At 44.7% G+C, this 26,724-nt stretch overlaps 1 protein-coding gene across 1 annotated transcript in view; it reads right to left on the reverse strand.

Annotated features, from left to right (window-relative positions):
* The window catches only part of ACAT2 (acetyl-CoA acetyltransferase 2), a 521,847-nt gene that overhangs the window by 93,359 nt on the left and 401,764 nt on the right, over window positions 1-26,724 (reverse strand). The window contains exons 7-8 of the mRNA XM_069606820.1: window positions 20,457-20,611; window positions 20,204-20,314 (exon numbers count right to left, since the gene is read on the reverse strand). Coding sequence (XP_069462921.1) covers window positions 20,204-20,314; window positions 20,457-20,611 — 266 coding nt within the window. The remainder of the gene's footprint in view (window positions 1-20,203; window positions 20,315-20,456; window positions 20,612-26,724) is intronic.

The raw sequence follows: 26,724 nt of genomic DNA on the forward strand, positions 1-26,724 counted from the left end.
CCTCATCCTTAGTCTCGTGTGCGGAACAGCTAATAAAATCGCTGACAGAAGACCCAGGAGATGTTGGTACCACCAAGCCGAGGTCACTTCTCTGCTGAGGAAGTGAGCAGTGGCCCTCTTGATGGCCGAGATATTGTCCTCTGACGGAAATACCTTCTCGGAGCACGTGTCCCAGATAAGGCCCAGGAATGTCAGAGTCTGAGTAGGCTGCAGATGTCACTTCTTAAGATTGAGCGAGAAGCCCAGAGTGTTCATAAGGGCATGGGAAAAGTGGTGAACTGCTTCTGGAGATGTAGCCTGAGGAGCCAGTCGTCGATGTATGGGTAGATGTGGAGGCCCTGCGATCTGAGGAGGGCCACCACGGCATTCATGAGTCTGATAAAGACCCTGGGGGCCGAGTCGAGGCCAAAAGGAAGGACCTTGTATTGAAAATGGTAGCCCATGATCCTGAACCGTAGGAAAGAACGATGGGGCTGCCAAATCAGGACGTGTAGGTATGCGTCCTTCAGATCCAGGGAGCACATCCAGTCTCCCTTGTTCAATGTCTCCGCTATAAAAGCTGGCATAACCATCTTGTATTTTTTGCAGGGGTAAGGAGAGGTTGAGGGTGGAAAGGTCCAGCACAACTCTCAGGCCCACCTGGTTCTTCTTCTGAATGGCGAAAATCCTGGAGTAAAAGCCAAAACCTTGCTGGGAGGCTGGGACTTCCTCCACTGCCTGGCTCTCTACGAATGACCGGATTACCGCCAAAAGAGTTGCTGTCCCAAACTGTGGGAGTGGAGGGAAGGGGAGGGGAGGGGAGGCTGGCATAGGAAGGCGGTACCTTGTGGATACTATGGATAGGATCCAGGGGTCCGCGAAATTCTGGCACCAGAAATGTGCATGGAGAGCAAGCCTGCCCCCCCCACCCCACTGGAGACACATGGACCTGAAGGGGCGTGTAAATGCCTTCTTTCCCTCGGAGGCTGAGGAGGGGGACTGGAAAAAGCCCTTACCCCCCCCCCTTTTTGTTTGCGTCGGTTCTGAGACAGCTAGCGGTCCGGCTGCCTGGATCTGGGGAGGCCAAGGTATTCCGCCAGGTCTGCAAGACATTCATAGAAGGCCCTGGCTGAGGAGTCTGGATCCTTCTCCTCGTCCGTATCATGTGGATCTGGACAATCTTGTGGTGGAGGAGGGGTAGAAGGCGCCGAGGTACAGGGACCGCAGCCGGAGGCGGCGGAGGTTGCGAAATTGGCTGTGGAGCCGGCTGCACTGGGGCCCCGATGGAGGCGTCTGTGGTGCCGTTAGCATGGCAGGGAGGACTTCCCTGACTACGTCTTTGATGATAACCCCCATCTGAGGAGACCTCATGAGGCCGAGAAACTTCTCAAAGAGCACTTCCTCGCTGGCCAAAGAGGTGGTAGGGGGTACCGACGGGGTAGCGGGGGGTGGGGGGACTCTGCTGGGGACGCTGCATACCTTGTCCATATGGACGCCAAGGAAAGTTGCCCTGCGCAAATGAAGGTTAGATTGTAGGCCACATACCTGGTTGAAGCCAGTCCCACCTTGACACCCGTTCTACGCCGTTCACGCAATGGCGTCGGACTGGTGCCCCTTTCTGGCACAGCTGCCATTTTGTCGAGCTGTCTGCCACGTGTCTGTGACGTGTTGCTCAGCCCGCTGGGCCCGGCCTCGTCCAAGACTCTTGCGTGTGGCTCACTAGGCCTACCCTGCTCCTCGGCCCGGTAGGTGTGACACACTCGACCCGGGGGTCGGTAGAGCTGCGTTTAGGCGGCTCCTCTGTCGTATTGCCGGTATTAGGGTGTAGCCCCTCGGACGTATTGCTGGTGTTAGGGCATAGCCCCTCTGACGTATTGCCGGTGTTAGGGCATAGCCCCTCGCCCATTGTGCCGGTGTTAGGGCATAGCCCCTCGGGAGTAAACCCGGTACAAGAACCTTCCAGTCTCTCGACACTGCGCCCAGGAGGATCCGAGGACCCCTGGACCCGAAGGCTGATGGCTGAAGCAGCCTCGGGGCACATGCCGGTAGAAGGACCTGGCCGGTCCCTCCCACGCTGGACAGTCCCTGGGAAGGAGTCTCCCTTGCAGGGTGCACTGGAGAATATCGGCCCTACCTTGGGCCTGGTTCCATGCTTTACGAAGTTCTTGAGATCCTCTGGAGGAGACTTCTGGAAGAGTAGACAGCGAGTTGCACGTCTAACATCATCGCCAACCCTAGTCTGAGCCAAGGCAACGTAGGCAGAAGGCATGGGGGTCTGAAGTTGGGAAGAGCCCGTTGCAGGATGGACACCTGCTGAACCCTGTGGAAGTCGACATGTGCCGGGGAGGAGCGTGACACCTGAGGACCGAGTACCTGAAAGATAAGACAAAAAGAAAAAACAAAGAAGTATCGTCCATGGAATTACATGGCCGAAGCCAAACCCAGGAGCGCTGGTGAAATCGGCCCGTTTCAGTCGATGCAGAAAAAGGGACTGAGGTGTGGCGCCGGAGGGCGGAGTCAGGGCAGCGCCTCTAAATATAAAGGGGAAGAAGGTTTTTTTCTGGTGAAAAAGGTTCCGTCTCCCGTCCCTTGGAAGGGATGCCCATACAGTATGGAGGAAAGGGGACGGGACGTAAGAGTACCGAGGTGCTAAGCTCAGTCAGAAGGGAAGGACTGAGATGGTTACAAGGAGAGGAGGATACAAATCCCCAAAATCTACTTTGTGGCGCTATATGAGGATGTGCATGCATGTATGTATCCTGAGGATACAGGGTGGATAACCATTCCCCTTGTTGGAGAGTTGATAAGAATCTAAGCTGGTGTGACCATCTTGAACCTCTTTCAGGAAGAAGATTTTGACGTATCAAGGCCCAGGATTGTCTACAAATCTGCTTTGAGGAAACACCTTTATGTTTCTCTTATAGAGAAACTTGTTGGAGTAGAGCGGGGGGAAGACTGGCATAGCACAGACCAAACTAAGGGCTTCCATATGTAGAGGTCAGGCCTACATGGGATTTAAAAACGCAAAACTAGCTCAGAAGCAATAGAGGTGGATGCATCCAAGTAGGATTCAAAAGTAGCAGAGGAGCTGGGGGGTGGGGAGAGGGGGGGATTTGAGGGGGGCAGGAGAGGTCAAGAGGAAGAGAATAGAGTTGAGTGAAGCAAGTACGGTCTTCAGGTACTTCCTGAAGTGCAAGATGGAGGGGTCAGTCTTATATGTGTTGATAACTGTTCTGGAGAAATGGTGTATTGCAGGAAAAGGCCTATTTTCTGTACTTTTTCTGTCTTTGTTTCCAGCCAAGCAATGGTTGGGACTTCTGATGTTGTGCTGGCCTCTGGAGATAGGGAGTTTATTGGCCAGGTAGGATGTCATTTGGTTGTGACTGCTTTGTAAGTAATGCTCTCTAGACTATGAGGTGTGCTTGAATGTGTGGCAGTGCAGCTCCTTGAGGATGGGGGTGGTTTGGTTGAATTTTCTTAGTCCTGTGAAGAGGTGTGCTGCACCACTTTTAGAGGAGCTATGGTGGCATGGTAGCTGGTACCATGCTGCTTGGGGCGTCTTGGCAAGGTTTGTTTTGAATGAGAGGTCACAGGATAACGCAGAGAGATTTTGTGATGGATTTGAGGCATGAATCTGTTGAGCTTCATGTTATGCTACGGGGATATGCACTGCACATTGGTACTGTTTATGGTCTTCAGGTGCTCCCATGGATCTGAAAGAATAAATAGGGTGAGGGGGTGGTGTGTGGGCTAAAGGGGAAAGACAAGGCTTTAGGTACAACTTTTGGGATTACGGATAGAGCCAGGAGCAATTGGTACCTGTGTGGGCGAGTTCCCTTGGTAGTTTGTGGTGCTTCCCCAGAGACCTGAGAGGAGATGGGGTTTGTGCATTGTGTGTGGTTTTTAGCAGTACGAGAGGTGTAGATTTTTTATTTAGTTGTGATGGATGGAGGTATTTGTTTTAGTTGTATTTTGTCAAGTTGGTGAGCGTGTGTTGAGGAAGGTGTTTAACAAGAAGTCTGCTGGATTCCATTTATTTTGATGTGTTTTAAGCTTTCTTTAAAAAATAAAATTCTGGTTGTATCTTCATTCTGCGTTCGAGCCCTGCATTCTCTGATAATAATGGCTAGAAGGGGGAAGACTAGGAAAAATGTGCTATCCTGAGAATGCTAACCCTGTTTGGTGCTATTCCTAGGTTTAGTAGATGTGTGGTCCTTGTGGTCATTTTGATGCGTCATTCATTGAGAAAGTGTCAAGTTGTGCAATGGTAGCAGCGTTGTGGCAGGTTGTTGTAGTCTGTTTCCTGTCTTAGGGTTGTGGATAGGTCTCTATCCAGGTGTGGTGAGTAGCCATGTTTTTAACAGTTTCCGAAAAGTCAGATGGTCTTCTGTTGCCTGGATTTCTTTTGGGATTGAGTTCCAAAGTTTTGCTAGGAGGATAATGTCCTTCGAGGGTGGTAAGAGGTGAATAAAAAAAAAACAAAAACAAAAAAACTGTATATTCGTGTAAGTCTATTCATATCACGTGCAAATTGTAAAATAATATACAGAAAACAAAAAAAACAGTGCAACTGAGTTAAGAGGCATACCTTGCAAACAAGTACAAGCCTCAGAGGATCTGAAGAGAAAACATACACAACTGCTATAATGGGAACATCCAAGTGCGGTCAACTTGCCTCTAGCAGCGGAGCATAGTCAGCACTGCAGTCCTACCTCCAGTCAGTGTACCCCTGTGCCTACTTCGATTCATATGACACTTCATCAGATTATGATCTATGTCCAAGAAATTCTCTGAATGGCTCCTAGATATCTCACTGTTTGGAACACACTGGTGTTAGCCTACGCAATTCAGTTTCTGTATCACAGCACCAAGACAGATCTTCCAGCCACTTATCAGACCTGGGAGGAATTGGGCTAGACCATTGCTTCAGGATTCATCTTTTAGCCACCATGTGACATATGGAGTGTAATTTCCTCTTGCTCTTACCCAGATCTGGACACCAACCCAAACGTGCAACAAATCAATTCCATGGAAATCTCTACACCCAAAATGTGATCAACCATACCAAACACCAGAAGTCAGGCAGCTTAGGATGGCCCCATAGCATATGCAGAAACTGTGCATCTGGTTCATTACAACTAGGACATTTGCCCTTTTCAGTTTTATCAAATTTCATTTGGCGATAGGGGGATAAATACGTACGCTGGAGAGTTTTATATTGAATCAATTTAAACCTTTGTTAGGACAGTTTTTTTGTAGTCCAGCTAAGGGCTTAGCAAAACCATACAACTGAGACAGTACAAAACTCCACTCTTAGTATAAGGTTGTACCACCTGAGTATTTGGTAGCATAGATGGAGCAGCGAGGCTCATTTTAGGAGGGAGAGAGGGCTGTAAGAAGGTACAAAGAACTTGTAGTATACCAAGGGTTCAACAGAAACATAGTCAACCAGAAGTATTTTAAAAAAATGTTTATTATAAATACAGTTAGGACAAGTTAAGTCTTGGTGCAAGTATTTTGTCATAGTCATAAACACATTATGCTTGAAGGTACACAGACCCAAAGCATAAACCTTCTTCAGAATAACTAACAGTAATTCTAGAGAAGTCTGACCTTATGTTATGTTATGTTAGCAGTACTTGTATAGAGCACCGTCACCAACGGGATTGGTCCACATGTGCTCTGGCGGATCTGTAAACAGGAAGGGTGGGTAAGGTTAGTCAGGTGGAGGAGAGAAGGAGAGTGGGAGAAGTGGTGTGCTATTGGCAGCTTCAGCTCGGTATATACCGAGTGCTGGGCTTTGGTGCTAGTATCGGATGAAGGCCTCGAGTGCTGTGGGTGAAGTTTATGTGTTGTTGATGCGGTGTGGTAAAGTGATTGCGGATTGGTGGGAGAGGGAGGGTTGTGTGGTTTTGTGTGGGTTTAAGTATGCAGAAGATTGAGGGTTGGGTTAGTGGGGTCTTTATCCTGGTTCAGGTACTTATGATTCCGTTAGAGTTGTAAACCTGTGGGTTCGGATGTTGCTGGTTCCTCGTGGGCCGACTCGCTTTGGTGGTGAATCGCTGATCCAACTGTATCCTATTGAGTATAGTTGGGATTGGTGGGTGCGTCTGAACCTAATCTTCAGGTGTGGGACTGGGTGGGTAATATCTATTCTCAGGTGATCTAGTGTGACCATGGTCGGTTAAGGCTTTGAATGGCTCAGGGTCGGGGTGGTGTTGGAGTGTTGTCCTAGTGGATCCGTCTTGGTGAGCATGTGTATTCAGACGTTTGTATCCTTCTGTCCTGCCTGGTTCTTTGATTTCCGTGGGGTGAACATCCTTGGGACTGTTTAGTTGTAGTTGTGTGGTGGGGCATTGTGCTTCCTGCTTTGTATTGGTGGGCAGTGTGTAGTAATGAAACATTCCATTTCTCACTAATTGCATTGGGGCCCGTGATGCAGTGCTTCTTTTCCCTCTCTATGTTTTGTTCTTAGGGCTGTTGGGGGAAGGTCCTAGTTAAGGTCATGGTCCTCTTGATAATTTGTTCTAGTCTTTCTGTCTTAGTTTGCTATGTTTATTGTCTTTGGTCGTATTGCAACTGTCTCCCGTTTGGTCCTTTAATATGTTGTGGGATATTTACCTCAGCTTTTCCTATTGATTGATCGGTGTGTATTGCGGTCGCTCTATGTTAATTGATATTTTTAGTTATGTCGGGGGCCTCAGTGGCCAGTTTTTCTAGTTATGACGCGAAGAGCCAGGTTTTGAGTAATTTCCTGAATAATAGGTGGTTTCTTGTGTTACGTTACGTTTGTACTTTGGAAAGTCGTTCCAGGTTTTCGGGGCTTGGTGAGAGAAGGATGATCCTCCAAGGTTTCTTTTGTTGTAGGGCTTCGGTTCCAGGCGGATGCCCATGCTTGATCTGAGCGTTCTTGTTGGTTGATGTAGGCGCAGTATGTCTCTTAGAAACTCAGCGCCTTTGTTGTGCACTGCTCTGTGCGTAATGCACATTGTTTTTAATTTTATTTGTTGTTTTATTGGTAGCCAATGTAGTGTTTTCAGCGCTGGTGCGGTGTGTTCTCTTCGGGGTAGTTTCAGAGGTAGTCTGGCTGCTGCGTTTTGAATGCTTTGTAGGATTTTCTTTTTTTTTTTTTTTTTAAAAGGAGTCATTCAGGCATGCCTAGGTATAGGCTATTGGCGTAGTCTACTTTGGACATGACGAGGGCGATGATGGTGGTCGTTTTGTTGGCAAATGATAAGAGCGGTAAGATTCTCTTTGCCACTCGCAGGAAGAAGCATTTCTTGAGGAGAGCGTTTACTTGTGGCTCTAGCGTGAGATTGTCCATCAGAACCCCCAGGTTTATTTATTTTTTTTTACAATCGCCGAGGGTGCTGGGGTTGTCTCGAGTTCCCTTGGCCAAGGGATTAATTGGTTTTCTCCTCCATTTTTTGTGACGATCATCATTTCAGTTTTGCCTGGGTTGATTTTGAGGGAATTGGAGTTCATCCAGAAGAATACATCGCAGAGGCAGTTTTCTAGCGTTGAGTTTCTTTCTGGGTTGTCTTGTATTTTGAAGATTATTTGTGTATCATCAGCGTAGTTGTAGCAAGTGAGGCTGTGGCTTTTGATGATTCTGATCAGTAGATGCAGGTAGATGTTGAATAGTAGCTGGGAGAAGGATGATCCTTGTGGTACTCCACAGGTGGTATCTCTCGGGCTGGATTTGAAGGGTTTCATCCATACAGTTTCCGTTCTGTTTGTTAGGAAAGATATGATCCATAGTAGGGCGGTGTCTGTTATTCCAAGTCCTTCTAATCTCGTTATGAGGGTGTCATGGTCGACTGTGTCAAATGCTGTCGATAGGTCTAGGAGTATCAAGGCAGTTCTGTTGTCTGAGTCTGCGTTGATTTTTAGACCGTCCCATATTGAGAGTAGAGCCGATTCCGTTCCTCACAGTGGCCTGAAGCCAACTTGTGCCTGGTCTAGTAGGCCGTGCTCTTCTATAAACTCTTGGGTTGTTTTGTATATGTACGTTTCGAGCAGCTTGGCTGTATACGGGATGTTGGAGATGGGTCTGTAGTTGGAGAGGTCCTCTACATTTCCTGCTGTATCTTTGATTAGTGGCCTGATTTATGCAATTCTGAAGGCTTGTGGCACTTTCCCAGTTGCAATGGAATGGTTGAGGACATTCCTGCGATATTCCATTGGCGTTCCTTGTTTAACAATTGATTTGTATATGTCTGGTGGGCATGTGTCTTCGGGGGACCCTGAGTTATTGCTTTCATTCACCAGTTTGACGAATGTCTCCACTGATATTTCTGGAAAGCTTCGTAGTTTGTTTGGGTGCTCCTCCCGGGTGTAGGTTGGGGTTGTGGTCAGATCAGACGGCCTGCTTTGAATGGTTTGTTGGATGTTGGTGATTTTGTTTTTGATGTGGTCTGCAAGGTTGTTGCACAGTTTTGCGGACGGAGTTGGTGCGTTACATCCTGGAGGGTTTTTGATTTCATTTATGATTTTGAAGAGTTCTTTTTGGGTGTTTGGTGCTTCGAAGATTCGGTTGTCGTAGTGTTTCCTCTTTGCTTTTTGTATTTCCTTTTTGTAAGCCCAGTTGGTTTGTAGGAATTTCAGTTTGTTCGCTGCATCATTTTTTTTTCTCCAATCAAGTTCTAGTCTTCGTTTTTTTCTTTTCATGGTGTAAAGTAGTGGGGTGAACCATTTTGCCATAGACCGTTTATTAGAAGAAGCGAAGGGTTTTTCTTTGGCGATGTCTATAGTAGTTATAATCCAGGAATGCAGCAGGGTTACCTTTTTGTCCAGGTCAGAATGTTGGGAGTGGTTTTAGTATTTAGTATAGGCCACACCTATTCATGGAGAGTAAAACCGTAAATTACTTTTAGATTACTTTACAGTAAGTTAGGGATAGTAGACCCTTTCAGTAAAGCAGTGACACTCAGTTTAAGGAATCAAACCAACCCGGTTACCAGGATACAGTATACAACTACATCTACATTCAGGATAACAGTTATACCAGGTGAGTAAGACCTTTTGATGTAATATACAATTTCAGATCAGTGGAACACAGACTAAGGTAAGCAATATCTTTCTAACTTATGTTAGGATGGCCCAAGGTAAGTAAAACCCATATAACTCTTAAAGGAGATACCAGCAACTTAAAGGTAGGTATTCACCTAAGACTTTTTAAGCATCTGTATAAAACAGTCCATGGAAACCCAATGTTACTCTTTAAGAATGACTCAATGTTATTCCATGTGGGTAAAACCCAAGGCAGACTTAGTTTAGACACGCTATACAGCAGGTCGGGGGAAGCAAGACCCAGATGGTGTACTTACACACAAGTATTCTGGAAAATTAAGTGAAGCCAAGAGCATTACTTTTGGGAAGAGACACAACAAATTCACAGGTGAGTAAACCAACCTTATAGGAGCCCCACCATCTGCAAGGCAGATCTGTGCCCCGGCGAGGAAAACACACTGCACTGCGCGACCCGAAGATTTATCAGGCATCGGATTCTCATTGAGCAAGTAAGCAAGGCATCCTGCTCACAGATGCTTACTTCCACTACTACGTTATGTTTATCGTAGATTTCGGCATTTACATTATCCCATTTGACTCACCAAGTCCCTTCGAAGATGGCCGACATGTGCATGTGCTCGCACAAGGGGCCCGTGACTTCCTGATCAGCTGATTGGTCCGCCAGCTGTATCTGCATCCAGCCTCCCGACCGGAGGCAGAAGCCGGCAGCTCACTTTAAAGGGCCGCAAAAGAAAAGGGCCCTGTCTGCGGTATGCTGCGAGTACCCACGCATCTATAAGACTACCATCCCGGACTCTAACTTTACACTAGACTACATTTTCACCACTAAGCGAAGTGCATCCTCACACGGCATTGCATATATGCATTACCGCCACATTGCTCTATAAGCCGTGGCAAACTGCATATAGAAGGCCCACACAAAAGAAAGTGCATACAGATTATGCCTGCCACACTTTTGTCTCAGCAGCTGCGAGCAAAACCCATTGCATTATTCACTTGTCTCAGCACCCCTGCTTGCTAAATAGCACTCCATTGTTCGACACCTGAAACCTGCATTTCGCCACTAAGTACATTGTCAGTATCTGTTATAGCCCGTCACCTATAGGCCATGTTATAGGCCTTGTACCTTTTTGCATGAAGTGTCCACTTATCCTACGGCTGCCTGCACCTAAAATGGTCCCCCACTCTCTGAGCATGTTTGTTGCGTTGCTAGCAACGCAGGTTTAAAAGACCCAGACATCCAACGGCGAAGGCGGAAGCCAGCCCTCATCTGATAAGGCCTGTGCTGAAAAGGCCCTGTTTGCCACGGGGAGCCAGGAGCCTCCGCCCAAATGCTGTTCCAAAATGTTCTTGTATCTGCTGCAATTTCTTATTAATTGTTTATGCCAATATGACTCTGCTGACTGTACTACCATTATTTTTAACAATGAGTGATACCCAGTCTGACAATTAGCCTGCATTGCAGACTACTGCGCCCATACTGAACCAGCCTACTGCGCCCATGTTGTTAAATCTAGTCCACAGTGCCTATGCTCAACTTTAGCCTACTGTGACCACATTGAATCTAGCATACTGTGACTATATTAATTTCAGCCTGTGACCACATTGATTTTAGTCTATTCTGCCCTTGTTGCTGAATCTAGCCTACTGTGCCTATGCTCAACTTAGCCTACTGCAATTATATTGAATCTAACCTACCCTGCCCAAGCTAAACCTAGCCCATCCGAACCACTGCGCCATATCTGAACATAGACAATCACAGCCCACCACACTTACTCTGCATCTAACCCGACCCAACTGATGCCAACTAGGCTTTAGCTCAAGCCCACCTGATCCAATCTACTGTAGTCAACACTAACTGCAGCACGATGTATGTTAGCAAAACTCTGCTGTTATCTACACCATTGCTGTTCATACAATTAATCTCGTTAAACATGGATCAAATTAAATATGCACCCTGTCCTACATTGAATAGAAATACTAGGCTTCGAGCAAGACTCTCTTCCCTCTACGAACCTAAAATGACTAGCAACACCCACTTAAACCGCCGTACTGACCCTAAAAATAACACTCTGCATACGGCGCAAGCCCACTTGCAAACCACTGTAGATGCCAAATTGAAAGAACATATACCAGTAACTTTGAAATCCAAGAGATTACCTAGTATAACTACGATAGTTGTAGCACTGATTAATGCCAGATCTGTCGTTGCTCACGCCACCGAAATAGCGACATTCTAACATCTGACAACCTCAACCTTCTAGCGGTCACAGAAACCTGGCTGCATTAGGCAGCAGGCCCAGCGCTCACATTAGCCATACCAGAAGATTATCAACTTTTAAGAATGGATAGACCTAATTCTAGATGAGGTGCTTAGCTATCATTGCTAAAGCTAACCTGGATTTAAGATTATCCACGCTACCACCACTAAAATCCTACGAACTACTTTCGACGAAACTTCCTATATCCCCATGCCGTACTCCAACAATCTACCTTATATACAGGCCACCAGGACCCTTGGGCTCATTTGAAGAGAACATATCTAGCCTCTTAGCTAACATAAAAGATTCATCCCAGATAATTATACTAGGCAACCTCAACCTAGGATTCAACGATCCGGATGACAAACAAGCTCAAGCGATAGCTACCATGCTTGATGAACACGGCCTCATCCAAAAAGTCCTCGCCCCTACCCATGATAAAGGCAGGATCCTAGACTGGGTAGCCACTTTAAACTGCCCTAGAATGATCACTAAAATTACACCCCAACTTTGGACTGACCATTACCTAATTGATTTCAACTTAACACTCAACAAAGAAACAAATACAGAAAAATAATGGCACCCTCTCTCCCTACAAGATCGAAGAAAAATATCACATCAGATAACATCATACCTCTCCTCCTTCCAGTGATTAATGCCTGGCCAAGCAACTCCAACACAGATACACTGGTGGAATCCTATAATGACACTATGGCTAAAGTCCTAGATATCATCGCCCCACTTAAGGTACGCAAGAGTAAACAGACCGACCTTAATACCTGGTTTACCCCTCACCTTAACGAACTTAGATTGGAAAAAAGGAAGTTAGAAACCACTTGGCAACATTCCCCACGGAAGAAAATAAACTAAAACGAAAACTCGGTGCCAGCAATTACAAGAAACAAATTATCCAAACAAAAAAAGAAGTCTACAATGAAAGAATCTCCAAAGCATGTTCCAATACTAAGGAATTATTTGTGATCGAGAGAATTAGAATCGCCCATACCGCTACCGGACAACGTACCCAAAGCCAAAGACAAGCAATGGTGCACTAGCATTCAAAATGCCCTTGCAAATAAAATAAAAACAGTGCAAACTAAAATTGCAGTAAAAAAAAAAAAAAAAAGGCCACCCTTCCCTTTGCTGAAACACTAACTACTACCACTCCTATTGACAAGCCTAACTTAGCTTCATTTAAATTCACCAAAATCTCCATTCAGGAAACTGAAAAAATCATTGCTTCCCAAAAACCGTCAAACTGCAAAGGCGACAACTGTCTGGCCCAAATAATGAAGGATGCAGCCAGAGATTTAGTCCCCTTTATCTCTAAACTCATTAATGCTGCCTTCTCATCCAACACTGTCCCAAGCAGCTTAAAAGAATCCTGGGTTCTACCCCTTCTTAAAAAACAAACTTTAGACCCATCCATCCCCACAAACTACAGGCCTATCACAATGGTCCCTTTCCTCTTGAAGATAATAGAGTGGCCTATCTTCAGATTCAGAAGTACCTCGAGACCAACCAACTTCTAGGCTCCCGCCAATCGGGCTTCAGACCTCAGCACGGCATGGAAACAGCACTAATAGATCTTAAAGCTAAAATTGATGAGCTTAACAACAAAGGAAATACAGCTATGCAACTCCTCCTTGATCTGTCGGCAGCATTCGACTTGGTGGACCATGCAGTATTATGCAAACACCTAGCATCTGCTGCCCACTTTGAGTGAAGCCATAGCCTGGGTCCAATCCTTTCTAGACAACAGAAGTATGCGAGTCTTCTCCACTTCAGCATCAGCAGACCCAATTCAAACAACATGTGGCGTCCCCCAGGGATCATGTGTCTCACCAACCATGTATAATATCTTTACTAAGCCTTTACTTGACAAATTGGACAGACTTGGTGTCACGTAAACAAATTATGCAGACTACACCCAGATCCTCATTCCCCTTTCGGGCAATTTCACCTCAGATACAGCCTTAGTAAATGAAATCTACATCCTCATTAAGGCATGGATGGCAACCCATGGCCTCTGCCTGAATGACGATAAAACTGAGATCCTGATCCTTGGCTCGGCCAATAACTTTAAAAAACTTGACACTAACTATAGTGTCTTCAATATTGATGGCAACATAATTACAGATGCCAAAGAAGTGAAGACTCTTGGCTTCTACCTGGATTCCACGTTAACTCTAAAAAAAACGGTAAACTCCTTGGCCTCATCCACTGCCTACACTGGCAAACTCATTAGAGCATGCAGACCCTTCCTTTCACCAGTAAGCTACATTATCTTAGCCAATGCCCTCATCTTATCGAAACTGGACTATTGCAATGCACTGTACTTAGGAGCCAATAAATACATCATTAACAAATTACAAACATTGCAAAATAATGCGCTCAGAACGGCCCTGAACCTCCCCACTTGAGAGCACATATCCAATGTTAGGAGAAACCATCACTGGTTGAAAATTAGCAATAGAATCCTCTTTAAAACGGTATCATTAACCTTCAAATGTCTCAACAACGCAGCCCCTCCATACCTAAAGGAAAGGATAATTAGAAAAACCTCTGCACCACCTCCCAGGACACCCAATTCTTACTACCTCCAAATTCCTAGATTCAGACTAAAAAAACAGGAGGCAACAGCTTCCCAGTAAAAACAGCCCAGCAATGGAATGCACTACCAGTTGAGCTCAGAAGGGATCAGTCTTACTATAGTTTCAGATGTAACACCCGCACCTGGTTACGCCTTAACGACCAGTAACCCAATGACTGCAGATGTATGTTTACGTGTTTGCCTCCTACCTGTACCCGTCAGTTGCAGAAAAAGTCAGAGTTCCTGTGGAAGACTGTTCTAACAAGTAAGCAGTACACTTTAGAGTTAGTTAGGGTCCATGGACTTCTGAGAAGACACCCTAGGAGGATTCCAGTAGTGGTCCTTGGTGAACTGGATGGGAGGACTCCCAATCACAGAAAACACCCTAACGCTTTACAGAAATCACAAAGACTTAAGGTAGGTAAATACTCCAGCCAACACAGTACCTCAGCACGGAAGACTTCAGGATCTGCAGCCAAAAATCTGGTCCATCGATTCTTTTGTCATCAAGACGGAAGACAGGACTTTGGAAGGGATTTCTAAGCAAGTATCAACAGAAAAGGCTCCAGGAAAGTTTACTTGCAGCTGGATGTGGCGCTGTGGATTTGGTGCCCTTTTCAGGAGCCAGATGAAGACTGTATATCGTTGGTCGGATTCTCGTCACTTGCAAGGTCCAGCACTCTGATGAAGGGACTTTTCGGACTCTATTCACGTCTCTGGAGGTCCAGCAGGATGTCCACAAAGATTCAGCAAGATTCGGAAGACCATGCACCGCACAATGGCTCGAGGTCCCAGGGTATAGCAACCACGCAAGGTCCAAGCATGTCGTGGGATGGCTCAAAATGCATATCTTGTTGAGTCTAGTGAGTCTCACCAGGATCTGGGTTGTCCTTTTAGGGATCCCCAGGTCGATTGGAAGGAAAGGTAACAGCAGGCTCTGGTTATACAGCAGTCTCTACGCTCGCTGGAAATCGCTAAGGCTGTCGTTTCTTCAACTTTCTCTTCAGTTTCAGCGCCAGTGGTTGACTACCTCTTCAGCTTTCAGGATCTGACTTTTATGCAGAAACCCATCCAATCAAACAGCCATGCAACATTCAAACTTGGAGGGTTGGCTGTCCTTTCAGGACAGCCAGACTCCCAGTTTGAAATGGATTCTTGCAGTCAGGCTGGAAGACAAAGGGCTGCAGAGTGTTGGACTCATCCCTCGTTTCCTGCCTTCACAGACACTCTGGAACCGGGGTCGGGTTTGACCGAGGTCTCTGGCTGAAGATAAAATTGACGCAAAGGGAGTTCCCATCCTGGAGGTCAGGGAAAGGAACAAGAAAGCTCAAGGAACACTGAAGTGGGGGGAAAAAGAAGACTGACCATTTTGATAAAATGAGCACCCAGGAGGTGCCTTAACCAAAACAGCCTGCTGTAAAGGTGTACCAAATTAGTTGAACGGTTCACTGCCACCAACCATTAAAAGGTAAGCTTGTCCCTGTAACAGAAATGTTACAGCTAAAATGAGAAAGCGGATACATTGTATATCCAAAGCACTCCACATAAGGTGCAGGGTTCTGATCTCACCAAACACAATGTAAAAGGGATCCAAAGATCATTTCTACCCTTGGAAATTTTAGTTCTCACAAGGTTAGCCAGAGAAAGTTAAAAAGGGAAGCCCCAAGGGTAACCCAGCAACAGGCAGTATGTGCCAAAGGTTGTCAGAGGATAACATTAAAAAGACACTATGGAGAGTCTTAAAAAGGACACCTTAATAGGAGTAAAAGACTGAGTGGAAAAAGGTTCCCACTCACTGAGGTATAGGGAAAAATAATCTACCAGTCCAGCAAAATGTTCTGGGGTTCACACAGGTCAGGAAGATGCATCATTGATATGTAAATCTTACCTAACACTGTGTCCCGATATTTAACTGTGTAGCGGCTCTTTTGATGTTTGAGACATATGTCTGAGACATATTTATATTAGTACTATATGGGGCAAGTGGACATTGGCAGCACTTTTTCCTTAGGTGAATCTATGGGATAATCCTCAAGGTCACCCCCTTCTGGAACTCCTGCTTCTAAATTCTTCACTCCAGTGATGATTTCTTCTCATTGTACCTTTTGTGAATGTATAAATCTGGCACAAGACACTACAGATAGAGGAGTCCGAAATTTCCTTATGGGTAATTTTGGTTTGTACCTGAAGCCTCCCGTTCCTTCATAAATAGGTTAGATTAGATATAGCATGAGCAAGAGTTCCTGTTTTAGGTTTTTCGAGCACATGAAAATCTTCCCAATAGTTCTCTACCTCATTTGGGGAGGATGTGTACTTAATCTCTTGTGCTAGTATGCATGGAAGCATTATTGCTGAGTAAAGAGCCAGTTAATGGTTCCTCTGCTAGTGCAAATTCCAGTATTTGTATTTATTAAAATGTTTATAGTTTTCAATAAATAATACAAGTCACTTAATTGAAGCAAACTAAATGAAGATTAAATACACAGTTAAAAAATCTTTCGCTTCTTCTAAAAATAAAAAAAAGTCCAATACACGATTTGATTCTACTTACGTCATGTCAATATTGTCATTATGTACCATTTCCTTAGTTATATTGTTTAACTATGTCTCGTGATTCACGGTCTTGAGTTTCAACACTTGATAGTCTACATATCCTTAAATTATAGGGTATGCTGAGCCAACTTCCTACATTCGGATAAACAACGGATTAGTAATATAAAAAATCTAATCTTTTCTTCTGATAGTTCATAAACATATTGCTATAGGGGTCCCATCTGGTAACTATTAAAAGATAGTTTCAGGACTTCATTGTTCCTTGCTTACCTACTTGTATCAGTCATAAAATGATTTAAACCACAATTCATTATTCCAATTTATTATTTACTTCATTCTGCAGGATGCCCTTCAGTAGCAGGTCTTCTCATTACTCCTATTTCTATACACCTAATCCTAGAAACTTCCCATAGCATTTTTTAACAAGTTACTTGCCTTACTCCATTTCATAATATACTTCACAGTTCTTTATTTTTGTATTTTCAATGGGATCACCTAAATTGATCTGGATTTTCTTAAATGGAAAACAGAATTTCTATATTCTTTATCCAAGTCATTTTGATTTGAAAAAGAGCATTCATAAAATCAAATTAAAATGGTAAGATTTTAATTTCATAGAGTTTAACGGTTTCCATTTCCTACTGTTCATTTTATCTTTCAAATTAATATTTTGTAAAGTACATTTTTTTTTAATAGCCAACCTTTTATGTGCTCCCCAATTTAATTATGACAAATTCCCAAATACTTGTATAGCCACAATGTTTAAAATAACTTCCCATAACGTCCACACGAAAGTCTTCTTTTTTCCAAGTTAATTATGGGTATAAAAAACACAATTTACTATTTTTTTTTTTAAAAAAGATGTAATTCCAGGTTATTTTTCTGAAGATTAAAAAGCACACTATAGTCAAGAATTTTGCAACCCACAAGGGGTTAAATCAAAAAGAACTGCAGCCTGTGAATATGTGATCAAATTAATTGGCTTAATGTTTGATTTGGGGAGAATTTAAGGGTTTGCATCCTTGAAAAATAGCTGCAAGGTCTGCATACAAGTTAAACAAAACTGGTGCCAAGTAGGCATTTTTGTTTCAAACCATTATTTTAGAGAATGTTTAGGTTAATCCACCATTGTGTGCATTTCTTCTAGTTCTGGTGTCTGTATACAGTTCTATGAAATGGATAAAAGGGGCAATGGCATACCCCACATATCTAATTTTCACTACACAGTAGTCCGAGAATTGTCAAAGACATATGAGAGGGCTAAGGTTGTCAGATACAATTTCATTGTCGTCTTTCTATTATAGTTGAATATAAAATTATATAAAACCAATATCAGCATTAGTCTCATCTTCAGTAAATCCTGTTTGGTACACTGGTATTATATGCTCTGAATTTGTCAATTCCACAATTATCCATATCAGAATCATCAAGATTGATTTCATTTCAAGAATTAATTAGTGCAGCTTTTTGGAATTATTTGTATTCGCTTTCTATGACTCCCCCACCATAGCTGCATCACCCCTACTATTGTTAGCAGCTTATTAAATATTTTAGCCGCTGCATCTTGTATAGCAATTAGCCTATAATTTATCACCCATTTGAAATATTGCTATCGTTATGTTTCCCTTACAATTTTCTTGGATAAGCTTAAAACAATAACATTATCAAAGAATGGAGTAAAACCGAAAGCCCAAAGGACTGGATTCATTTTAATAGAAACCATTGCTTTCTCATCAAATCCGGCTGCAACATGTCTTTATGATTGTATACTACCTGTAATTTTACTTACCATAAACATCTCAATTTCAATCTCCTCTAAATGTACCCTTCGATTTGGTGTATTTTTAGTCCCTACATTATTTAACCAATGTACATGTTTTTCCTATAAACCTCTCCACCTGTTGTCACGTTTGGAAGACCTAAATCCTTTGTTTGATATATTCCAGTAAAAATGGTAGGGTTCTTTGTGTCGGATGAATTAATATGCCTAATCACAGTTAAATCCTTAAAACTAATATATATTTTTTTATTTGTATATTAATCCTTAGGATTTGTTGCAAAGAGTAGTTTGTCGCTATAAGAAAGTCTGAAGAAAAAAAATCTTGTAGATCTAGATCTAAAGCTGGCAATGCGAGTTAATATTTTTTGCCGTTTTTTTTAAAAAAAGTATAAACTCTTTCATTGTTACATCTTGACATATATTATTTCCCCCCGTGTATATAATGAGCTTATTTCGGAATTCAAAAAATGACATACCAAGAATCTTCCCTCTTTTTCCTGAATTTTTCCACAGGGGTGGATAGTATTAATTCCTTAACATGGGCTTTACATTTTTCTATCAACAATTCATATATTTTTTAAGACGTTGTGATCCTTTTTTCCATCTACTCATGACCATATCCAAATATAATCAAACATTTTTTCTAACCTCTTCACTTGCTGACCAACATATAAATGCATTACAATTTCATACTATATTTTTGTGTTCAACTATCGTAGGTAGGGGTGAAGTAAGAAACATCCCATATGAATTTATAATAAACATGATAGTAACTATCAAATCATTTCTTATTTCTAAAAGCAACAATTCGCAAATTCTACTCATAACGACATTAATTCCATGCCTCTATGGTTTCCCTGAAAACACACTCATTGGGATGTTCCAAATTCCAGTATTGTGTTGGAACAAGTTTAGGACCCTTTTTGCATCTTTTTGCAACTTTAGTGCCGAAATAGTTGGTTCCCAATTTACGGTGTCATTTATCTGTCTCAACTTTCAATGCCATGCTTGCCTGTTCCATCTTTGTTGGCTGCAATTCTATCACTGCCAGGTTTGTGGTGCTTTTTGTCCCTGAGATTCATGACATGACCCTTCCGTTGCATACTTTTTGTGCCCTATGCACCCCAATGCCTTGGTGTCAAGCTTATGGTAATTTGAACGCCGACCAGTTTTTTCCACAGGTGTATACTTAGATTCCAGGTTACTTATTGCTACAGCATTTTGCATGCCATGCTCTCTTCGCCTGGCCTGACGTATAGGCGGCCCCTCAGGAGATGGGGTGCCAATTAATGAGTTGTGTGCTTTGACCTGTGTGGAGCCTGTTAGCCCTTTCCTGATTTAGCAGTCTTCTCTGACTGTTTCCTTGGGATTTTGCTGTTCCTCTGGTGAATCGACTTCCAAACTGGGAGGTTTTCCAGGTTCCAGCAGTATAGAAGCCTCTGCTTTGTCTGCTTTCGTGACATAGCCTACCCAGCGCCGTTGCTTACGACTCTTCAAGGATTTGCTTTTGAACTTTTTACAGGCCCTACAGTCTTCTTCTGCACGGTTGTGTGGAAGCCAGTGACCATGTATCAATCCAGGGGCACATGGAATTGCACCTTGGGCAACATTTAAAAGGCCTCTTCTCTATGTGACTTATTGACATCAAGTGTTTCAGGTAATAGATTGAAAAAACAGTAAAGCTTGATCTCATGCAATCAGTCCCTACACAGGCTCCGAGACCCACAGGTTGTCAACCAAAGTCTTGACACTACCATCACTGAATTTTTCTCTTTAGGGCCTCCACTCAATGACCAAACAAATAGCAGTTAAACACAATCTAACATGGGTCAACTTGAAAGAGCATGGTGTGTAGGTCAGAGTAATGTCCTTGAAAAGGCCCCTGTCAATTTTTAATACTTCACTAGATTGCAGACTATGCATAGCATGTACATCTAAAACCTATTCATAAGCTCCAGAAATATACACGCATACATTAATGTGATTGAGTGAAGTCATACTTACTTTCTCAGGATCTAAACCCAAATCTTTCATCACTGCCCAAGACTGAGCTGCAAACGCTTCATTAATTTCATACAAATCCACACCATCAAGAGACCATCCTGCTTTTGCAACCTGTCAAAGACCGAGAAGACAATGTTTTTTAGGCTGCATGAATGATACATTTTGTGTGTGTAACAAGGAGGACAAGTCAAGCATCTTTAAAAGCTTTCACCCCACATTACAAGAACAGCACATAATAGAGATGAACACTTACTGCTTTTCGTATGGCTGGGATTGGTCCTACTCCCATGACAGAGGGATCTAATCCAGCTTGGGCCCAAGATATAATTCGAGCCAAAGGAACCAGCCCTCGACTGTTGGCTTCAGACTTTGTCATTAAAACAACAGCTGCTGCCCCATCATTAATGCCTGCAAAACATGCAAGGATAACAAAGGGTTCTGTGCAAGTCATATAGTGGGCACGACAAACATTCACTTGCATAAACATTGCCTACGGAATGCAAACCTTTAATCATTTGACAGTAGGCTACAAGGAGGAAAGAAGCAGCCATGAAAAAAGGCAGCAGTTGTTTCCAGGCAAATCAGATGCATAGAAACATGGTCTCTCTGATCACTAGTGACTATGAATTGTATTAAGAAACTAATATCTGTAATATAAATATTTTCAACTTATTAATCGGTTCTGTATGCCTCTCGACAGACAGACATGCCCATAGGGCATTTATTACAAGTTGCTCACCGTAGTGACTAACGTACTCTTAGTCCCCTTTCTTGCATACTGTATGGGCGTCCCTTCCTAGGGACGAGAGACTTAACCTTTTACACCAGATAAACCTTCTTCCCCTTTAAATTTAGAGGCGCGCGGGGGTGCAGCCCTGGGAGCATGCGCTACCCTGACTCCGCCCACCGGCGCCACTCCTCAGTCCTCAATGACGCGTCGACAATATTTATTATTGCCTAATGACACCAGTATTATTAGGGGGGAGGATGGTGGGACGTATGGAGGAAAGGGGACTAAGAGTACGGTAGTCACTACGGTGAGTAACTTGTAATTACTCTTACATCTCCTCCCCTTTCCTCCATACTGTATGGGAGATTACAACTGAAGGTAGCCCCAGGGTGGAGAGGAGACCCTCCCTAAGCAAACAAGTTCCTTAGAACCGCCTGTCCGAAGGCCGCATCTGACTAAGAGCCGGCGTCCAAACAGTAATGCTTACAGAAAGCTGACTGGGTGGCCCAGGTGGCTGCCCTGCTTATGACCTGCCACGGCAACTGCCGCTGGAAGGCGATGACTTTGGCCCTGGGGCATGAACGTGCATATTGGCTAGCAGCGGCTTGCGCTGCCCCTCATAGGCCTTGTTGATGGCCGCAACAATCCACCTTGCGATGGAGGCCTTGGATGCCTGATAACCGGGTCTGGAGCCACCCAAGGTGATAGAGTGTGTCTGACTTGCGGAAGAGCTTGGTCCTATCCAGATAGAATTTCAGAGCGCATCTAACATCCAGACAGCACAAGACTCTGAGCCTCATCCTTGGGGTCAGCGAAGAATGTAGGTAGGACTATTTCCTCATTTAGGTGTCTGTCTGGTCCGCCGCAGGAGGAGGGGTGCTGGGCGCCGTGGGCTGCGGTTTGGAGACCGGAGCCTGCTGCAGAGGTTGGCTCTGAACCGGCTGCACTGGGGGTGGATTCGAAGGAGCCAGCAGAGGGAGCTGCGCTGGGACCTGTGGTGCCGGAGCCATGGGAGGAAGGACTATAGGCACCACTGGAGTGACCGGAGGGAGCAAGTCCCCGACTGCATCCCTTAGGATGGCACCCATCTGGGGGGCTCGCATCAACCCCAAAAACCTTTAGAAGGAACCTATCCTCGGAGGCTGAAGGAGGCAGGGGATACTAACTGAGTGGCTGGGGCCAAAGCACACTCAGTCTGGGTTGCAGGGGAAACCTGCTCTGCGCTACTAATCGATACACTGTAGGCCACATACCTGGTTGACACCAGTCTCACCTTGAAACTCGTTCACCCGCCTGCTCTGTTCCTAGGAGTGGCATCGGACGAGCGGCCATGTTGTCTGGCACGGCAGCAATTTTGTTGGGCTGCGTGCCACGTGCCAGAGTCGTAGTACATGGCTTTCCGGACATGGCCTCGCCCAAGACTCTTGGTGTTGGAACATGAGGCCTATCCCGCACCTCTGGTCTAGGCCTGGAAGAGGTATTGCCCTCAGCATTGAGGAAAGTAGTGCTGCATGCAGGCGCCCCCTCTGCCCTGGAGCCAGTACTAGGACGTAGCCCCTCTGGTGTAGACCCAGTAGAAGACCCTTGCTGTCCCTCAGCACTGATACCGGTAGGGTCCGAAGACCCATCGGCCGTAAGGCCGCTAGCTGGGTTAGCCTTGGTGCGTGTGCTGGTAACAGAACCTAAGAGGTTTGTTTGCTTATTTGGTAATGCGCACCAAACCCTCGGGTAGCTGGGCGCAGCAGTTACAAGAATATTTAAGACTACAGGTAATGTTCCTGCCGCTTGGGTGTTTCCTCGGGAAGGAGTCGCCCTTTTGGGGTGCGACGGAAAAATAACAGCCCATCCTTGGGCCTCGATCGCAGCTGGACAAACTTGTTCAAGTCCCCTGGAGGCGATGATTCGAAGAGTTCTCTCCACCTAGTTAGCCTGTTCTTCAGTGCGCGTGTAGTCAGAGTCTCACGCGGTGCAACCTTCCCAGTCATGGTCAGGGCCAAGGCAGCGCAGGCAAAGGGCATTGGGGTCCGGACATGGGAGAGAGTCTCTCAGAGGCTGGACACCTGCTGAAACCTACTAAAGTCGACATGCGCAGTGGAGGAGCGTGACGGCAGAGAACCAAGTACCTAGATGATAAATAAAGACAAAAAGATAAGAAGAACCTGGGGAACAGCGTGTGGAATTACATGTCAAGGCCAAACCCAGGAGCGCTGGTGAAATCGGCCAGTTCCCGTCGACGTGGAAAAATAGACTGGGGCTGGTGGGCGGAGTCAGGGTAGCACATGTTCCCAAGGCAGCACCCCTGCGCGCCAAGGGGAAGAAGATTTTTCTGGTGAAAAAGGTTCCGTCTTCCGTCCCTAGGAAGAGATGCCAATACAGTATGGAGAAAAAGGGACAGGAAGAGTAGGTACATGGACATTGCTAAATTAAATTGCAAGTTACTGACAATGGTCTGCTATGCAGACAAAAAACTACACAGCAAATGGCTACACCTTCAGCTTCCACATGATTGTCAGTGAAAGGAAGCCACTTTATTGGTGACCAGGGACATCCTTTGTAGGCCGCAGCTGTGGCCCGTGGCAACTCCTGTGCAACCCCTGGTAATGCCTCGGCGACCCCTGGTTTAAGGGTTGCACAGGCAGAGAGAAACCAAAAGTAAAGTGGGCTCAGACAAGAGACCTCTTTACATTGATTTCTTAAGTCTGAGGCTCCCAACCCCAGAGGACATGGAAAGCTTTGGCTCCTATGCTTTGCGCATGACCAGAAGAAGCTGATGGTGCCTTACATGTTCATGGCAGCCACGAGGCCTGCCTGCAGAGAAGTTCCTCAGAGCAACCACGGATTAGGGAAAGGGTAAGAAAATGATTTATTTTGTGTGTGTGCATATATATATATATATATATATATATATATATATATATATATATATATATATATATATATATATATATATATATATATATATATATATATATATATATATATATATATATATATATATATATGTGTTATATGGGGTAATGAGTGTATGATGTATGGGTGGCTAAGTGTGCGTGTGTGAGTGAATGGGTGCACGTGTAAACAAGCATGTGAATGTGTGTGCTTGTGTTAAATACCTGGATTACTTAACAGTAATCTGCATTACTCATAGTCCTAATATTCCTCGTCCCAGTGCTTGCCTATGAGGCATCTTGCAGATGCAGATTGTGCAGAACACACAGTAATGTCGTTTCAAACCTAGTACTTAGAATGTACTGATTATGAGGGTCTAAAAAGTACATAAATATGCGAGATTGCATGCAATGAGACCTTGTAAACGATCTTGCCCAACATATACTGTGTTTTTTTCACAGAAAAAGAAGCAAAGATTTCTCCTTCATTACCATGTACAACAAATTCAACCTGTACCCCCAATGGTACAGCAATCATAAGTCCTATTTGCACTTCAATTGTATTATGTCACCATGTTACAAATGATGTATACTGCCCACACACTATCTAGAATTACTATACACACACTATCTATAATTACTATACACATATTATAATGGTTGTACCCAGTGGCCAGATTCAATTTCTGTAGACATTATAATGGTCGTGACCAGTGGCCAGATTCTTGGGTGCATGGCCTAATACGGCCATGCACCCATGAATATGGGCACAACCACCACACCACAAGTCACCCTGAACCTCCCAATTCAAATGACGTCTGCAGACATCGAAATGGGCCGCAACCCTATTTTTCACGTATGAAAATATCCCCATATCATCTAGATTCCACTCGCCCACCCTTACCAAGCCCTCTTGCAGTTGCAAAACCCCAAATATGTGTCTCTAGATGGCCACCAAAGCCCTCTTTGAGTCACCAAAAAATCCAAGCTGTCCGCCCAAGCCCTCAGTCACCAAAAGACCCCAAATGTGTTCCGCAAGCTGTCCGGCCAATACTCTGCCCGTGGACTACAGCGGTTGTCTGCGGACACCGCGCCACCCGTACGCTCTCATTCCACCTAAACAAAGACCTGTATAGCATCTTTTCTCCACTCCCCTTCCCCTCTTCCCAACACCAAATGACCCAAAATGTGTTTTCCAGACTTTTTCCCCACCAATCCGTTCGCGATCAGTTGCGGCTGTCTGCGGAGTCAACATGGTGGGCGTTTCGGAAAATATGACGCACCTCACGCTTTTCACCATCCAATCAGAGGGTGCATCTGATGTTCGAAGACCTCTCCTCAGCCCTTGGCCCAATCGGATCACCGTCCGCGGAGCGAACAGAGAAGTGAATCTGCAGACCGAACCCAGACATCACCGATTTATTTTTACCTACTTTTGGGCTGTTTTAAAAATAACAAACGGATTTACGGCAAATTTACAAAAGCACGCTTTCGGGACAAAGCCACTGCTCCAACTTCAAATTTGGTAAAAATCCATCCAGCGGTTTGGGCTGTAGGTGTGAACAAAATTTGATTTCCATTGCGTCTATGGAAAAAACAGACATTTTGGGACGCCCCTATAACTTTGCCGCCCCCCCTCCCCCCCCGTGGCAAAATATCACCAAACTTCGCAAAATCAATATGACGGGGTCATATACTTTTTTTTTGCAAAGTCTGGTAAGGATTCGTCCAGAGGGTGGGGGGGGGGGGGGTTTATAAACCACCCAAAAGTGCTCTTCCTGTGGGTTTAGCAACTTAACCATAACTACAGGGCCGCTACTGCGGGCCCTGTACAAAAAAAAAACCCTATATATGGGATACATTACTCACCGTAATCGTATTTCTGATGCTTGTATCTGCTTAGATTCACATGCTGTGCATAGGCCGACATCTAGTGGAAGCTGCGGAGTATTACAGTTTGTTTTTCGAAGTCGAAAAATGGGCGTCGACACAGGGCGTGCCAGTAATACTATCCCTAGTGTGACGTCCCCTGTACCCATGATCCCTCACGCGTCTAGGATCCCCAGATTGTGTTTTTCCTGACATGAGGTAGCATGAGGAGTAGCGTGAGTACAGATAGTCCAAGCAGATAGACAGAAAGGTAAGACTACAAGCAACCATGCGCCTTCTCTCGGAGGGGAGGAAGGGTGGGTCGCATGTGAATCTAAGCAGATACAAGCATCAGAAATACGATTACGGTGAGTAATGTATCCCTTCTGAGGCTTGTGGAATCTGCTTAGATCACATGCTGTGCATAGATTAGCGAGCAGTACCAGAAGAAGGAGGTGGGATGTGAGAAGGGTCATGAGCAAACAGGTGTCTTAGAACCGCTTGTCCCACTTGTGTATCTGCCTTGGAATGAGTGTCAATGCAGTAATGCTGAGTAAAAGTGTGAATAGAGCTCCAAGTAGCTGCTTTGCAAATGGTGTCAAGGGGAACATTTGCAATGAAAGCCAGAGTGGCCCCAATGCCTCTGGTAGAGTGGGCCCTTGGCGTAAAAGGCAGAGTTTTTTCAGAAAGAGAGTAACACAGCTGTATACAGTTGATAATCCACTTTGAGATAGCGCCCTTAGAGACGCGATCCCCCTCTCTGCCTGTAGCTACGGAGACAAACAGTTGATCTGTTTTCCTTAGCGGTCTGGTTTTATTTACATAGTATAAGACCGCCCTACGCACATCTAGGGTGTGTAGTTTCACCTCAGCTGAGCTCTGTGGGTTTTGGAAGAAAGGCGGAAGCTCGATGGACTGGTTTACATGGAACTTGGATATGAATTTTGGTGAGAATCTAGGGTGTGTGCGTAAAACCAGTTTGTCCTTGTGGATAGTAAAGAAAGGATCTTGCACTGACAGAGCCTGAATTTCAC

The sequence above is a fragment of the Ambystoma mexicanum genome, chromosome 4p (genome assembly GCF_040938575.1).
Source record: "Ambystoma mexicanum isolate Mex_15411 chromosome 4p, UKY_AmexF1_1, whole genome shotgun sequence".
Lineage (NCBI taxonomy): Eukaryota > Metazoa > Chordata > Amphibia > Caudata > Ambystomatidae > Ambystoma > Ambystoma mexicanum.